This window comes from Euprymna scolopes, chromosome 39 (genome assembly GCF_053919585.1).
Source record: "Euprymna scolopes isolate OS-2025 chromosome 39, ASM5391958v1, whole genome shotgun sequence".
In the NCBI taxonomy this organism is placed as follows: domain Eukaryota; kingdom Metazoa; phylum Mollusca; class Cephalopoda; order Sepiida; family Sepiolidae; genus Euprymna; species Euprymna scolopes.
In genome coordinates, this window is record NC_136520.1 from 58,197,348 (window position 1) to 58,213,569 (window position 16,222).

At 29.9% G+C, this 16,222-nt stretch overlaps 1 protein-coding gene across 3 annotated transcripts in view; it reads right to left on the reverse strand.

Annotated features, from left to right (window-relative positions):
- The window catches only part of LOC145263789 (spectrin beta chain-like), a 532,547-nt gene that overhangs the window by 61,569 nt on the left and 454,756 nt on the right, over positions 1-16,222 (reverse strand). For all 3 annotated transcript variants that reach the window (XM_080120846.1, XM_080120847.1, XM_080120845.1), the window contains exons 74-78: positions 15,143-15,334; positions 13,692-13,847; positions 11,945-12,162; positions 4,981-5,170; positions 3,501-3,599 (exon numbers count right to left, since the gene is read on the reverse strand). In XM_080120846.1, coding sequence (XP_079976972.1) covers positions 3,501-3,599; positions 4,981-5,170; positions 11,945-12,162; positions 13,692-13,847; positions 15,143-15,334 — 855 coding nt within the window. The remainder of the gene's footprint in view (positions 1-3,500; positions 3,600-4,980; positions 5,171-11,944; positions 12,163-13,691; positions 13,848-15,142; positions 15,335-16,222) is intronic.

Here is a 16,222-nt window from a genome sequence, read left to right on the forward strand (position 1 = left end):
TGGTCGATTACAATATACTTAATAAAATGCTTAATAGCTTTAAGTCCAATGTAAACAAATTCTTGTTGAGCTGTGACCCTTAAATAATACAAATCCTACTCAATTTATATCTTCAAATATTTATTTTTGGTGTTTGGTTTGGTTGTTTTGTTTTACAGTGTAACAACCGTTTCAGGTTATTTAATGCCGAATGTGGTCATTTTGGTAAAAATGATTACTAAACTACCATCTTACATTCCTTAACCCTTACCCTTGAGTGGACTTCAAGCCTTGATAAATGGTGACTCCCTTGTAAAAAAAAAAAAAAAAAAGTTAGTTAAATGATTAAAAATCTAATGATAGAATTGGAAGGAGTTGAAAAAGCCAGATTTGATCATTTAAAGCAGCTCGACAACTCTTTGTTAACACTGGACATGAAAACAACCCTGTTGTAGAAAACAGGAAAGCGCTCCCATAGTATTGTGTTCATTAGATGAGAGTTCTTGAAAAGATCTGTTTATGTATATCCATTTGGTTCACAGAGAAAGATTGGTTTAGTGGTTATGTTTTACTGCATATCAACCCTTTTTGGGTTATTTAATGCCAGATTGTAGAAATTCTGACAACCCTCATCTTATGATTATCTCCCTTTGATGATAAATATCCCATAATTCCTTTTTTCTTTGTTCTCAAAGCTTTTTTCCCTCGATCCGTTCACACGTGCTATTTTTCTTACTCCTTAGAATTTCTGCTTGTTTTTAACCTTTTCCACTAACGATGCAACTCTTAACACGGATCCAATCATTTTGGGAAAAAAGTTTTTAAGCTTCAAATTCTTTACATCTTCAAATATTTATTCATGGTTTTTGGTTTGATTGTTTTGTTTTTTTTTTTGTTTTTTTTACATAGGAGTCACCACTTTTCAAGGCCCGGAGGCCACTCGAGGATAAGGGTTACTGAGTGTACAATAATCAATGGGATAATATTGTAGTAATCATCAATAATGGAAATTTGGTAGACTGGATTACTTAAGGGGGCAATTCATCAAGAATTTGTTTATGTTGGACTTGAAGACAACCAAGTTGTAGTCAGCTGGGAAACAGGCAAACGGAAGAGAGTTCCACAGGCGTGCAGTTCTAAGAAAGAAGCTTTGTTCATGGAATCTACGTTCTGACTTAGGCACAGTCAAAGAGTGGGGAAAATTATTGACAGTGGTTTCAGCTAGACGGGTGTTTTTTGTGAAAGATTGGCAAAGGGAGGGGGGGTATCCGAGATTGGAACTCTGATGAGCACTTGCCATGGAAATAACGATAAAACAAAGACAGGCTCGTAACATCCCTTCTGTGAGAAAGAGGTTGCAGAGAATAACAATTCTCTCAGTTTATTTAAAGCCGAATTTGGTCATTTTTGGTAAAAACTTTTTAGCATCAAGTTCTTTATATGTTCAAATATTTATTCATGGTGTTTGGTTTAGTTTATTTTACAGCATATCAACCTTTTTCAGGTTATTTAATGCTGATTCCAGTAATTTTAGATCATTTGGTACTTGTACAATTTAATGAAGTCATTAAAAAATGAAAATATCAAAAAAAAAGTTTATATTGTACGCATACATTATGGAATGAAGTTCTCCAAAAAAAAAAAAAAATTTTCACTTAATTTAATGAAGTAGTTTTTGTTTTATATCGAAAAAAACAATTTGTTATGATACCGAGCAAAAGGTTCGATTTTTAGGAAGAAAAGCTAGTATTAAAGTTGGGGAGGGAGTGTTGGGATGTTAACTGGAGTTATCTCCCTTTGGCGTTTGTAAACTCCAAACAAAAATTAAGAAAAATCCAAGATATCTGCCTTCAACATGCTGTCATAAAAAAACATGTTTTTCCGCTGCAAAAAAAAAAAAAAAAAAAAAAAAAAAAAACTACACAATCAAATTAAGTGAAATTTTTTTTTCGCCGATCTTCAGTTCAGAACGGATACGTACAATATAACCTTTTTTCAATATTTTCATTTTTAATATCTTGATTAAACTGTACAAGTACTGATCGTTCTTTATATCTTCGAATATTTATTTACTGTGTTTGGTTTGGTTCTTTTGTAGAGGAAAATTGCTTTTGTTTTGGGTTTTGCAAAGGGAAAGGAAAAAACAATAAGATCAATGTTCAGTGCATTTTAGGACAAGAAGTCGATATTTTCAGACAGCGTTACCAGAACATAGCAAATGAAAAGAAAGCTCTTTACAGTGGTGTTAACTCGGCAGGTACTTGCTGCAAAAGTGTTACAGGGAGAGGGGAACCACAGATTGTAGATCAGTCGAGCACTTACGAAAATAATGGTAAAGCAGAAAAAGTTACATCTCTTCCATGAAAGAAAATATTCCCCACTAGGTTTCAAAGTCAGTTTTGCACTGTCAAGAGAAGAAAGAGTACTGTGGGTGCCAAGTAACACCACTCAAGAACTATCCTTGGAGTAATTTTGTGAGATTGACTAAGAAACGCAGATATCAAAAAGCAGCTTAATATTAACAGACTCATCTTTAACATGAACATGTTTCCAGATTGCCTGATCCCAGCTATGTAAAGAGTTTGGCATTTGTGTATTACAGTCACAGAACAACTTTTTTGGTTTCATTTTGGAGAGTGCAGAACAAGGGGAGACAATGCAATTTAAAAACTTGATTTTAATTCGATAAATGTTCAGATAATATTCCAGTATTTTTGTGTCATTTTGTGTTATTAGAATTTCCTTAAAAAATTTTTTCCCCAAAACAAAGAAAAAGTCGCACGCATTTCGTTAAAAAATTATTCATAACTATAAATTTAAAGTCATACATTTTGACAACTTTCATTCATTTGCGTAAATAAAAACTTGAAAATAACTTTTATTTTGTGTTAAAATTTTCTTAATTTTATTTTAATTCAATAAATGTTCAGATAATGTTTTATCTTGTGTTGTTATTTCTGTTGACATTTTTGATTCTCCCAGTTCTGAAATTGAATCATCTCCCCCTATTCTACCCTCTTCAAATTAAAACCAAAAAATGACAGTAATGCGCAAGTTCCAAGAATTCATATAAAAAAATATCAAGACAATGAAAACCAAAGAGATGAACCACCAGATAGACTGTCACACTGTTTCTGGCAACTGAAAGAATGGCTTAAGAATGTAATAAATGACAGAATTTTGTTTTCAAGCATGTAATGAAGTTCTCTAAGAACAAATATATAGATTTTATTGCAAAACATTCATGAAGAAATGTAGAACAGTTGAGGTAGCATGGTCAGTTGGCTGCAGATGGTCAAGGAAAAGAGAAAAATGATAAGGAAGAACTTTAAATGAATAAAGATTAAAAAAAAAAAAAAAAAAAAAAAAAAAAAAAAAAAAGATCTGGCCAGAGATAGAAATTGACTTCCAAACTAATCCAAGAAATATAAAAATGGACATTAAGCCAAGTATGACAATGATAACATTGACATCAAAACATTAGTCTGAAAATCCTCTTCCAATAATCAGAGTTTTCTTACCTGTGCATCAAGGTTATCGTCATGATATTCTTTGAATTCTTTCCACATCATCTGGAGTTTTTTGTAGTCTTCATTCAACTGGTCAATCTTTTGTTGAATCTGCTCAAATAAAAAAAAAAAAAAAAAAAAAAAAAAAAATCAATAAAAAAAATTACAATACAAAAAAAAAAAAGAAGAAAAGTCACTTCAAACAATGATGAGAAGGTTTGCTCATGGACTGAGACTCAATCTGATCTAAAATCATGCTCCAAAGAGTGTGTGTGTGTGTGTGGAGGGGGGTACAATATACGAGGGTCGATCCAAAAGTAAAGTCCCCTTTTTTTAACTCAAAAGTTGAAAAACTATAAAGACAGAAGTAGTACAATTAAAACAAGCGACCTTTTGTGCTCTAAAATTTATTTTTCTACATAGTCACTACCATTCTCAATTCACTTTAGCCAGCGATAAACTATGGCAGGGTCCAGGATATTTGGAATGCACTTTGTTATATATGAGGATCGTTCCAAAAGTAAAACTTCCTTTTTTTTTTTTTACTCAAAAAGTTGAAGAGCTTCAAAGACGAGAACAGTACCATTAAAACAAGTAAATTTTTGTGCTCAAGAACTTATTTTTCTACATAGTCATCACCATCCACAATGTATTTTGGACAGGAATTCAATGACACATCTATGCCCCTGATGCATGTTCATGGCGGAGGTTGCTTTCTTAGAGTCTCACACTGTCAATATCTGCAATAGAGAGATGAAAGTTTCAGTCATCATAACAATGCAATTTGTAATCCGCTTAGATCTAATTGGGCAAAATAAAAAAAATAAAAAAAAAATAACAGGCATTATTCTCTGAACACCCCTTGTAGCTCGTTGAAAAAAAACTTAACATTATAAATTGAGGATGAAATGTAAGTGGAATAATCCAGAGAAAACAGTATCACTCTCGCTTACATCATGGTGCATTAGCCAATGAAAAGGGAGCCTTTGGGTTCCCCTTGACTGGGGTCGAATGACCTTTTGCTCCATTAAAATCTGAAGGGATCATAAACCATTAGCTTGTGCCGGGAGAAATTAATTTACGACCCCTTTAGATTTCGATGAAGAATTCAAAGTGTATATAGGATGATTTATGTGATTTTTGGAATATGACATCTTTCTATGATGGGTACGTACATTATAAAGTCCTTTTTTAAATATTTTTCTTTATTCTGTTTTGAAAATAGGTTTGATTCTAAATAAGCACCAAAGAAAACATTTACATAAAGAAAAAAAACACACATTTAAATAAATAAATAAAAAAAATTTAAATAAATAAAAAACATTTAAATAAAGAAAAAAAAAAAAATTAAGAAACTTGTTGAAACTCCATTGTATTTCCAGGTGTTGCATTCAAATCATTCTATAAACACGTCAAATTCTCACTAGTTAAAAAAAATCTATAATCATCGCTAAAGATTAAAAGAAAAATGTGCCGGAAGAAATTAACTTGCCTCTTCTGATAAAAAGTGTCCGTTTTCAATTAATCCTTTGCCAATCTGGTTGAATTTGTTCAGGGGTTCTTGTCGACTTTCAATTTCAGCTTTGAATTCCTTAAAACGACTAACTGACTGTTCAGCGCCAGAAATGTCCTTGGCTAAATCTTCAGCAGAAATACGGCTCATCATTTCTTTGATCCATGCCCTTTAACAGAATATAAAAAAAAACGGATTACATATTTAGAAAAAAATATTTGGAAAGTAAAAGTTGACAAAATAACTCCATCAAATCTGTTTCTAAGGTTACCGGGGGGGGGGGGGGATTAGTACCCGAATCGATCTTGATTTTCTACCTGTATAAAATTCGGATACGTTCTTTAAAATAGTGCGTATGGGGTGTGGGAAAATAGTAGCAGCAGCAAAGGATGACATCTTGCAAGGAGGGCAGCAACAGTAGCCAAAAAACTCACATGTACAAATTAGTAAGTGTGTGCAAGAACAAAAAGTGGGGGGGGGGGAGAAAGGACAGTATATGCTCGGCAGAAAGCAAAGTGGAGATCAATAAGAATCACTGTGTGAAGTCAACGACGAGACTAGGCCGGCTGTGAGCGGTGTGCGGTCAGAAGAGAAACGCATGCCAGGCTAAAATGGACATGCAGCAGAGACAGACTTTAAGTGGAGCTGAAATTAACAGTAATACTTTTGTAAAAAAAAAAAAAAAAAAAAAAATGTTGACTCAGATTTTTTTTTTCTATTACTTAAATAAAGTTTTATTTTCATGAATTATTAAAGTTTTATTTTCATGAATTATTAAAGTTTTATTTTCATGAATTATTAAAGTTTTATTTTCATGAATTATTAAAGTTTTATTTTCATGAATTATTAAAGTTTTATTTTCATGAATTATTAAAGTTTTATTTTCATGAATTATTAAAGTTTTATTTTCATGAATTATTAAAGTTTTATTTTCATGAATTATTAAAGTTTTATTTTCATGAATTATTAAAGTTTTATTTTCATGAATTATTAAAGTTTTATTTTCATGAATTATTAAAGTTTTATTTTCATGAATTATTAAAGTTTTATTTTCATGAATTATTAAAGTTTTATTTTCATGAATTATTAAAGTTTTATTTTCATGAATTATTAAAGTTTTATTTTCATGAATTATTAAAGTTTTATTTTCATGAATTATTAAAGTTTTATTTTCATGAATTATTAAAGTTTTATTTTCATGAATTATTAAAGTTTTATTTTCATGAATTATTAAAGTTTTATTTTCATGAATTATTAAAGTTTTATTTTTATGAATTATTAAAGTTTTATTTTAATGAATTATTAAAGTTTTATTTTAATGAATTATTAAAGTTTTATTTTAATGAATTATTAAAGTTTTATTTTAATGAATTATTAAAGTTTTATTTTAATGAATTATTAAAGTTTTATTTTAATGAATTATTAAAGTTTTATTTTTATGAATTATTAAAGTTTTATTTTTATGAATTATTAAAGTTTTATTTTTATGAATTATTAAAGTTTTATTTTTATGAATTATTAAAGTTTTATTTTTATGAATTATTAAAGTTTTATTTTTATGAATTATTAAAGTTTTATTTTTATGAATTATTAAAGTTTTATTTTTATGAATTATTAAAGTTTTATTTTTATGAATTATTAAAGTTTTATTTTTATGAATTATTAAAGTTTTATTTTCATGAATTATTAAAGTTTTATTTTCATGAATTATTAAAGTTTTATTTTCATGAATTATTAAAGTTTTATTTTCATGAATTATTAAAGTTTTATTTTTATGAATTATTAAAGTTTTATTTTTATGAATTATTAAAGTTTTATTTTTATGAATTATTAAAGTTTTATTTTCATGAATTATTAAAGTAAAAACTTGACTTTAATAATTCATGAAAATAAAACTTGACTTTAATAATTCATGAAAATAAAACTTGACTTTAATAATTCATGAAAATAAAACTTGACTTTAATAATTCATGAAAATAAAACTTGACTTTAATAATTCATGAAAATAAAACTTGACTTTAATAATTCATGAAAATAAAACTTGACTTTAATAATTCATGAAAATAAAACTTGACTTTAATAATTCATGAAAATAAAACTTGACTTTAATATTTATATGTACTTGTGAACCAGTGTGCGCCTCCTCAACAATCGCCAACATGAGATAATAACACAGTCAGTAGAGAAGACAAAGGAGAAATTCATGGCACATAATGTTGGGGGGGGGTCACATTTGGGAAAGTGCTGCTTATAACACGCTTTCTTGTCATGACAGTACAAAATTAACTTAGTGGGAGATCATTTCTTCTTTTCATTACAGCCCATTTCTCACAGAAAATACATTGCTAGTCTTTCTCCACTCAATCAGTAGTTTCATGACAGTTAAAATTCACTTTATTTTGGCAATCTACATTTGTGGTTGTGGAAAAGAGAGAGACATGGGGTGGCGGTTTGATGGCAATGTAGTTTGTGGAAGGGAAACTAAAACTTGCTGCTATAGTTATCTGAAATAACAGCAAGGGTAGACTTGATTCCAAATATTTCTCATATGTTATACCTTCCCTATTTTGGAAATAGAGTACAGTTATAAATATCTCCAGTATCAAATAATTCTTATACACTGTGAGATTTACTTTATTTATGAAAACCAAAGAAGGGGACTATAATAAATGAGAAATATTTGGAATCAAGTTTCCCCTTGGGGGATTACTTTTCTATATTAATTTAATGTAAAATGAACACCTACTTTATAGCAACCTTCTTTGGGGGGTGGGGTCTGTTCTTTATAGAGGTGGTGTTTATTTGGCAATTGTGGCCTGGTAGACCAACATAAAACCTACTTTAAAAGCTTTTTTTTTTTTTTTTTTTTTTTGTAGGTTTTCGGGTGTACTGAAAATAAATATTGCATTTAAATTTTCTGCAAGTAAGTATTTTTCCGGGTATCAAACAACGTAATTCTTTAGGTTATAATAAGTGGTGGCCATTATTGTACGTGCAAGCACACATTTTTGCTTAATGCCCGGAAAAAATACTTATTTGCAGAAAATTTAAATGCGATATTCATTTTCAGCACATCCAAAAACCTTTAGAAAACAAGTTTTTTAAGGTAAGTTTTGTGTTGGTCTACCAGGGAACAATAAACACCACCCCTAAAAAAAAATAACAGCCCAAAAAGGTGACTATAAAGTGGGTGCTCATTTTACATTTAAAAAAAAAAAAAAGTGACCCCCCCCCCCCACCTATTAAAGTAAAATTTCTTCATATCTTGGAGACTACTCATTTCCTAGAATTTTAAATGTTATTTTCGTTTTCAGCACCCTCGAAAACATAAAATAGCAGTAATTTTAAAGAATTTTTTAAATCTTTGTGAAAAGCCACTGCACCTTTTCCAAAACATTTCATGGCTGTAACAAAGTGCGAAAAATAGGCTCTGGATGATGTCTCATCCCCTTAATGACCTCATGACTAAGGCTGTGACAACAGCATATTCTTTTCATTGTTTTGACTCTTGTATATATATATATATATATATATATATATATATATATATATATATATATATATATACGACTGTTAATCAACTGACAACCATATCACTCTATAGAAAAGTGTATAAGATATCAACAGATATACACTAGAGAGTCAAAACAATGAAAAAATATGCTGTTACCTTAGTTCTACTCATGATTTAAAAAAAAAAAAATCATTGATTTTTAATAATTTACATTGATTTGGTTTAGTTTTGTTTTACAGCAATCAACCCTTTTCGAATTATTTAATGCTGAACAGTAATTTTGGGAAAAAAAAAATTTTATGCTTTAAGTTTTTTTTATATCAAAAATTTATTCATGGAGTATAGACGAAAAGTCTCACGTGACCAAAGAAGGAAAAATAAAGCGTTTAAAGATTTAGAAAAAAAAGGTGTTGTTGGAAATACCAAATATAAAGGTTTTTGTTAGAAAAGAAAGTAAGTCAAGTTACTTCCTTTCTTCCGTTTTCTTGCTACAGATTCTACAATGTGTTGGCTTCATAAAAAGGTAACAGCACTGTTAAAAAAATGTGTACAACATTAGTGGTATTAACCCTGATGAATTAACCCTTCATTGAGGGAGAAAAAGATGCTATCCGGTGTTGTTGACAGTAGTTATAAGCTTGAATTTGATGCGTACATGCATGGTTTGACGCAAATTTTGAATAGGAATTTCGTCACATTTTTTAAAACATGATTTTCAAATATTTTCAAAATTGACCTTACAGAATAAGTTTTTCAAAAATGTGACCAAACTCCTACTTAAAATTCAAAGGAAGGATGATCTCATAATTATTTAAAAATTTTGTTTAATTCACATGGATTTGATTTAGTTGTTTTGTTTTGCGGCATATCAACTGTTTTCAGATTTTTCAATACTGTACAGTAATTTTGGAAAAAAAATTTACACTTGAAGTTCTTAATATCTTCAAATATTTATTCATGTAGTTTAGTTTGGTGGTTTATTCATGTAGTTTAGTTTGGTGGTTTTCTGTATAACAGCATACCAACACTTTTCAGATTATTTAATATCAAATCCAGTCATTTTGATAAAAAAATTTTATTCGTTAAGCTTTTCATATCCTCAAATATTCATAGTGTTTGGTTTGGTTGTTTTGTAGAGAAAATATTTTTGCCTGTGCTTTTCAAAAAACATGATTGTATTTTGCAAAGAGAGAAAAAAAACCCAATAACATCAAGGTTTGATGCATTTTAGTTCAAGAAACAACCCAATTTGGTAGCACTAATCATTTTCGTTGAAATGGGTTAGTTGTTTGGTTTTTATTTTATGGCATATCTACCATTTTTTTTATATTTTATGGCATATCTACCATTTTTTATATTTTATGGCATATCTACCATTTTTTATATATTTTATGGCATATCTACCATTTTTTATATATTTTATGGCATATCTACCATTTTTTATATATTTTATGGCATATCTACCATTTTTTATATATTTTATGGCATATCTACCATTTTTTATATATTTTATGGCATATCTACCATTTTTTATATATTTTATGGCATATCTACCATTTTTTATATATTTATGGCATATCTACCATTTTTTATATATTTATGGCATATCTACCATTTTTTATATATTTTATGGCATATCTACCATTTTATATTTCATGGCATATCTACCATTTTATATTTCATGGCATATCTACCATTTTTTATTTCATGGCATATCTACCATTTTTTATTTTATGGCATATCTACCATTTTTTATTTTATGGCATATCTACCATTTTTTATTTTATGGCATATCTACCATTTTTTATTTTATGGCATATCTACCATTTTTTAAATTTATGGCATATCTACCATTTTTTTATATTTTATGGCATATCTACCATTTTTTATATTTTATGGCATATCTACCATTTTTTTATTTTATGGAATATCTACCATTTTTTTATTTTATGGCATATCTACCATTTTTGGATTACTTAACCCTTTATAACCGGGTTGAATAATTTTTTCAGTCATAAATAAATGAATATAACGGCATAAATAAAGTGGAAACTGATTCAAACATACCTTGTACGTATTAGTTCAGTATCAGGGTAGATGCCAGATACTTCCAGATTCTACCTAATTTACACCATTAATGATTACTACACTACCACCTTACATTCATTAACCCTTACCCTCTAGTAGCATTCAGGCCTTGATAAGTGGTGATTCCTAATTAAAAAGAAATTCCAGGGTTAAAAATGCAGTCGAAAAAATCCTCTTCAAAACCTCCCAGTAACAAAAGGCAACTTCTTTCTGAAATATTTTTTTGACCAAAGATATCAAACTAAAAATAGAGATTTCTTTGGTTAATTAACCTTTTATAACCTGATTGAACTAATTTGTTCAGTCATAAATGAACATAAATAAAGTGGGAATTGATTCAAACACTTGTAGGTATTAGTCCAGTATCTGTGTAGATGCCAGATACCTCTGGATTGCAACTGTCTATTGCTTATATTCAGTATGCCGCCGTTCCAGAGAATAGAGAATTTCATTTGTTGTCATAAACACATTTTCAAGCACTATGGATAATAATCAAGGTAAGTTTATGAAATGCAAAAAAATTCTCAGTGGTACTTTAACTATTGAACTTCATAATTTTTCCAGTTTGAAGACAATCATATCATTTTTCATAAATATTTCTTTTACTCATCTACATCATAATTCAGGTCAGAAAGGGTTAATGCCGAATCCGATAATTTTGGAAAAAGTGTTTAAGCTTCAAGTTCTTTATATCTCCAAATATTTATTTATGTTTGGTTTGATTGTTTTATAGAATTTTTTTTTTTTTTTTTTTTTTTTTTTTTACTTTGCAGAAAATGACTGAGAAAAGAAAAAAAACAATAACAAAACAATAACATGTTTTGTGCATTTTTCGTCAGGATTGGTTGGTTGTTTTTGTTTTACGGCATATCAACCTTTTTCAGGTTATTTAATGCCGAATCTAGTTATTTTGAGGAACGATTTTTAATGGAGTATATATATATTTTTTTTAAGTCAGATTCTATTTAGCCCATAGTTGGAACCCTAACAGGTACTACCACTCCAGGTCAGAGTGGACCTGGGAGCAATGGCAATTAAAGGGTGGCTCCACACTCCCCAAGGCCCGCAAGGTGGGGCCTCACCATCGGATATAGTTTTAGGTCATATCCAGGACCTTTTCGTCAGGAAGCCAGCATCTTCAGACAGCCTGATCTATTATCACCAGATGCCCTAACGGGTATTACCACTTCGAGCCAAAGTGAACTAGGAAGCAATAGTAACTAAGGGGCAACTCTACTGGATATCTTTTAAGGTCATAATCAGGACCGCTCAAACAAGATTATAGATTAAAAACCGAGATACATAAAGCCAAAACGAATAAAGAACATTCCGGCTACTCACGTCAATTCTCTGTAATCGTTGAAATATGTCTGCAAGTTTTCGGCCTGCAGCAGTTTTTCTTTCTTCACAGACGATTTTTCAACAAGATTGTTCCACGCCTGCACCATTATTTCGTGCTTGTTGACCACGTGATCTTTAGCATCTGGAATTTGTTCGACCAATCGTTTGGCGTGTTTCGTCATGTTTTCAACTTGTTCGCTGATGGCAGCCAAGTCTCTCTGCAAAACAGATAAAGAAAGAAATTTAAAAACTAACAGCAAGTTTCACTTCACAATCAAAAGTGTTAAGACACAAATATCAAGAAATAAATGGATGAAAATGATTCTATGTGGATTAACAATAATGATTGATTAACAATAACAGAGAGAATTACTATGAAAATGAAAAGGTTCGCTAAGGCTGTGTTAGCAACATTTTTTATATTTGTCATTATTCGGTCAGAATGTTATAGTTTATTACCCTTTTTAAATCTGTGAATAAGATCTTTAAATTCTTGGTGAGAGCTTGAGGGGGAAGATCATTTTAGGCGTTGCTATTTTGAGTTGTTTAAATCTTTTTTTTTTTTTTTGCTCAACTAGCCCTCTTATGCACACCTCGACACACCTAGGCACCCAGGTTAGTTAATTATACAGCAAACCCATATAATTTAGGGTGAAGCATTAGGTACAATATAATATTCAATAGAGAATTGGTTCTGTAATCATCATCAGCAGCAGCAGCCATACCATTTAACAGCATTGACAATCACAGCTCTCCAATGCAGGTAGCTATTCATAACGTGAAACAGCTCAACTTTTGATGATAATCCCATCCAATTAATCAAAGTGTGTCTTTGTCAACCTTGCTTTTTCGATCATGGCATTCTACCAGTCAATACCAGATGTTCTATGTGTCTTTGACAGTAAATATGTTAAGAACATCATTTGTCTTTTCATGATTGTTTCCATCAGCATTCATTTAGTGCATCCAGATCTAGTCCATATTTCCTCGTTAGAAATGTGATCTTTCCAAACAACCTATAACATTTGTCTCACAAACCACATTTCTGAGCTATTAATGTGTTTCTGCATTTTGGGGCTGAGTGCAGATTTCACAACCATACAAGGAAACAAACCAAACATACGCCTTAAGAATACCTTGTCTAGTTTTGAGTGTGATGGTATTGAAGCATAATACTAAGTTTGATAAATGCCTGTTTACTCTGAGTTATACGTGATCTTATATCGCACCACGACCATCCTGTAGATGTAATCATGATTCAAGGTAACTGAATTTATCCACCTGAGTAACTGACGTGGCCCCAATTGTTAAATCACATGTAAGCATGACTTCTTTGCGAGATATCACCATACTAAAAGTCTTCTTTGCATTCACGTTCAAACCAAACTTTTCAATACAGAAAAGAAGTAAAAGAAAAAAAGTAAAAAGAAAAAGTAAAAAAAGGAGAAAGTAAAAAAAATAAAAAAATAAAAAAAAGAAAAGAAAAAAATAAAAGAAAAAATAAGACAAAATAAAAGAAAATAAAAAATAAAATTAAAAAAGAAACTAAAAAAGAAACTAAAAATAAAAAAAGATAAAAAGAAAAAAAGAAAATAAAGATAAAAAGAAAAAAGAAAAAGAAAAAAAGAAAATAAAATAAAAAGAAAACAAAAAAAAAACAAAAAAAGAAAAGAAAAAAGAAAAAAAGAAAAAAGAAAATAAAAAAGAAAATAAAAAAAGAAAATAAAAAAAGACCCGATTCACTCACTTCTAATCCATTGTGTCTACTCAGCAACGACTGCACACTTTCAAGGTCATGGCCATAATCATCATTGGACACAATTGTATCCTTCTCTTTGATCCACTCCAGGGTGTCGTGAGTGTCTCGGCCATAGAAATGGATCTGATGGGCACTAATAAGAGCCTAAGGAAGAAAAAACAAAAAAAAATGAATAAATGAAAAACAAAGAAACAAATCTTTCTCTTTAGACAGAATCAATATTTGTTTGTTAATGTATTACAGAAATTGATGCATTAACAGTTGGGACATTCAAATTGGGACTTCTACTGGGTCATGGCTGATGAAACAAGAGCATGCTACTTCAGTGAATTTAATACAGGATTTCATTAAAAATTCTGTGCAGATTACAGAGTTTGGCAAGATATACTTGAAGAAAGTTAGTTAGTTGGTTGTTTTTGATTTTACGGCATATCAACCTTTTTCAGGTTATTTAATGTCGAATCTAGTTATTTTGAGGAACGATTTTTAATGGAGTATATATTTTTTTTAAGTCAGATTCTATTTAACCCATAGTTGGAACCCTAACAGGTACTACCACTCCGGGTCAGAGTGGACCTGGGAGCAATGGCAATTAAAGGGTGGAGGTTACATCGGCCAAAATTTGATAAAATAACACTCAATATTGTAATACTTGATTCAAACACAATATATAACAAACTTAACGAATATTAATCATTTTGCATCTCTAATACATTTTTAAAGGTAAAGTATATATCATGTAATTAACCTTTTTTTTTTTTTAATATTTTTTTTTAGATAAGGATTAATAAGTTGTATTATTTTAACTACTATTCTCATATAGTAATTTTCACAAATTTGCAACAATCTATAAAAAATTTCAAACTCAACCATATTTAATCTATGGAGTAGACTTCTTAAGTCGTCTGTGACATAATAGAAATGCTAAGAAATTTTTATTTCATTTTTAGTAGCGTTAGTAGTGAGGACTGAACCTTCAATCTTCAGAAGATTGTCGTTTAAAATTGATTATTACTCATTGTTATTTGTTGTGCCTCATGAATTAAGAGAGCTCAGTTCAAAATTCTGTATAGATCACTGAGGTTGACAAAGATTCCCCAACTTTGAAAAGACACATTAGAGAAGATTGGAAGTTATACTGAGATTGTAAAAAAAAAAGAAAAACAAATAAGAATAGTAATCTAAGGTATATAAATAATTTAAGTTTGTCATAACAAAAAAGAAAAAAGATTTACATAATCATTGTTTGAAGGAAAAAATAAAAACCGATTTCCAAACTCATTATTGGAAATGAAAAAAAAAGAAGCAATTTCCAAAATCATTGTTTTAAGTAAAGAAAAAAAAAAAAAATTGAAGATAATATTCTGCAAACAAATAATGAATAAGAGACAAAAAAAAACCCCAAAAGAAAACAAACAATTTTTAATAATTTTCCTTACTTCTTTGCGAGATTTGGCGATTTCATGGAGTTCCTCCCATAATTGGCTAACCTTCTTTGCGGCTTCAACGATCTCGTCGGACCTGTAATGGTTTGCTTCAATCATGGTCTTTGCTTTCTGGTTGATGTTCGTGATACGATCTTCTCCAGAACTCAACTCTTTTAAGAAGTCATCAAATTTGTGCTGCAAAAGCTATTTAAAAAAAAACAAAAATACAAACTCAAATTTGTGCTGCAAAAGCCATTTTAAAAAAAGTCAAATTTGTACTGCAAAAGCTATTTTTAAAAAGAAGTCAAATTTGTACAGCAAAAGCTATTTTTAAGAAAAAGTCTAATTTGTACTGCAAAAGCTATTTTTAAAAAAAAAATCAAATTTGTACTGCAAAAGCTATTTAAAAAAAAAATCATCAAATTTGTGCTGCAAAAGCTATTTAAAAAAAAAAAAAAAAAGGGTTTGCAATGGTTATTGAGAGAGGTGGAGAATGCTGGAAAATTTTGGGAGATTTATTGTCACTCAGAATTCAGGGAACATGACTGGCTACTGCCAATGATAATGAGTTTTATGAAAGCTCTAAGTGTTGCATTATTGAATGCATATATGATTTTCTAGTTTGCATTTGTCAGATGCTTGCAAAATTATATACACCTTGAATTCTTTTGCCATTGTTCTCAAAATCAACACAGGTGAATTTTGTCACCATACAAGTTTATGTACAATTCAATTTTGAGAAAGAGAACAAAACAACTGCATTTAGCAGTAAGGGTGTGTGTGTGTGTGTGTATGTGTGAGTGTGAGACAACGGCAGAATTTGTCACTCATATTAGACGACTTGACTCACCTCTCTTTTTGTTTATGTTATCTGTGTCTTATAAAGACATCAACCGACATTCTTGAAATGTAAATATTGAAAATATTTAATTGTTCTTTATTTTGCATTACACAATTCTAACTATCTGACCTGGGATGTAAGCCTTTCTTTGTTTTTGGTGATAGTTCCAATTCAGTTCATCTTTTTATGGTACACAAGAATGTAGATCAAAGTCCTTCTGGAATGTGCGTGTGTGCACACCTTTGATTTTA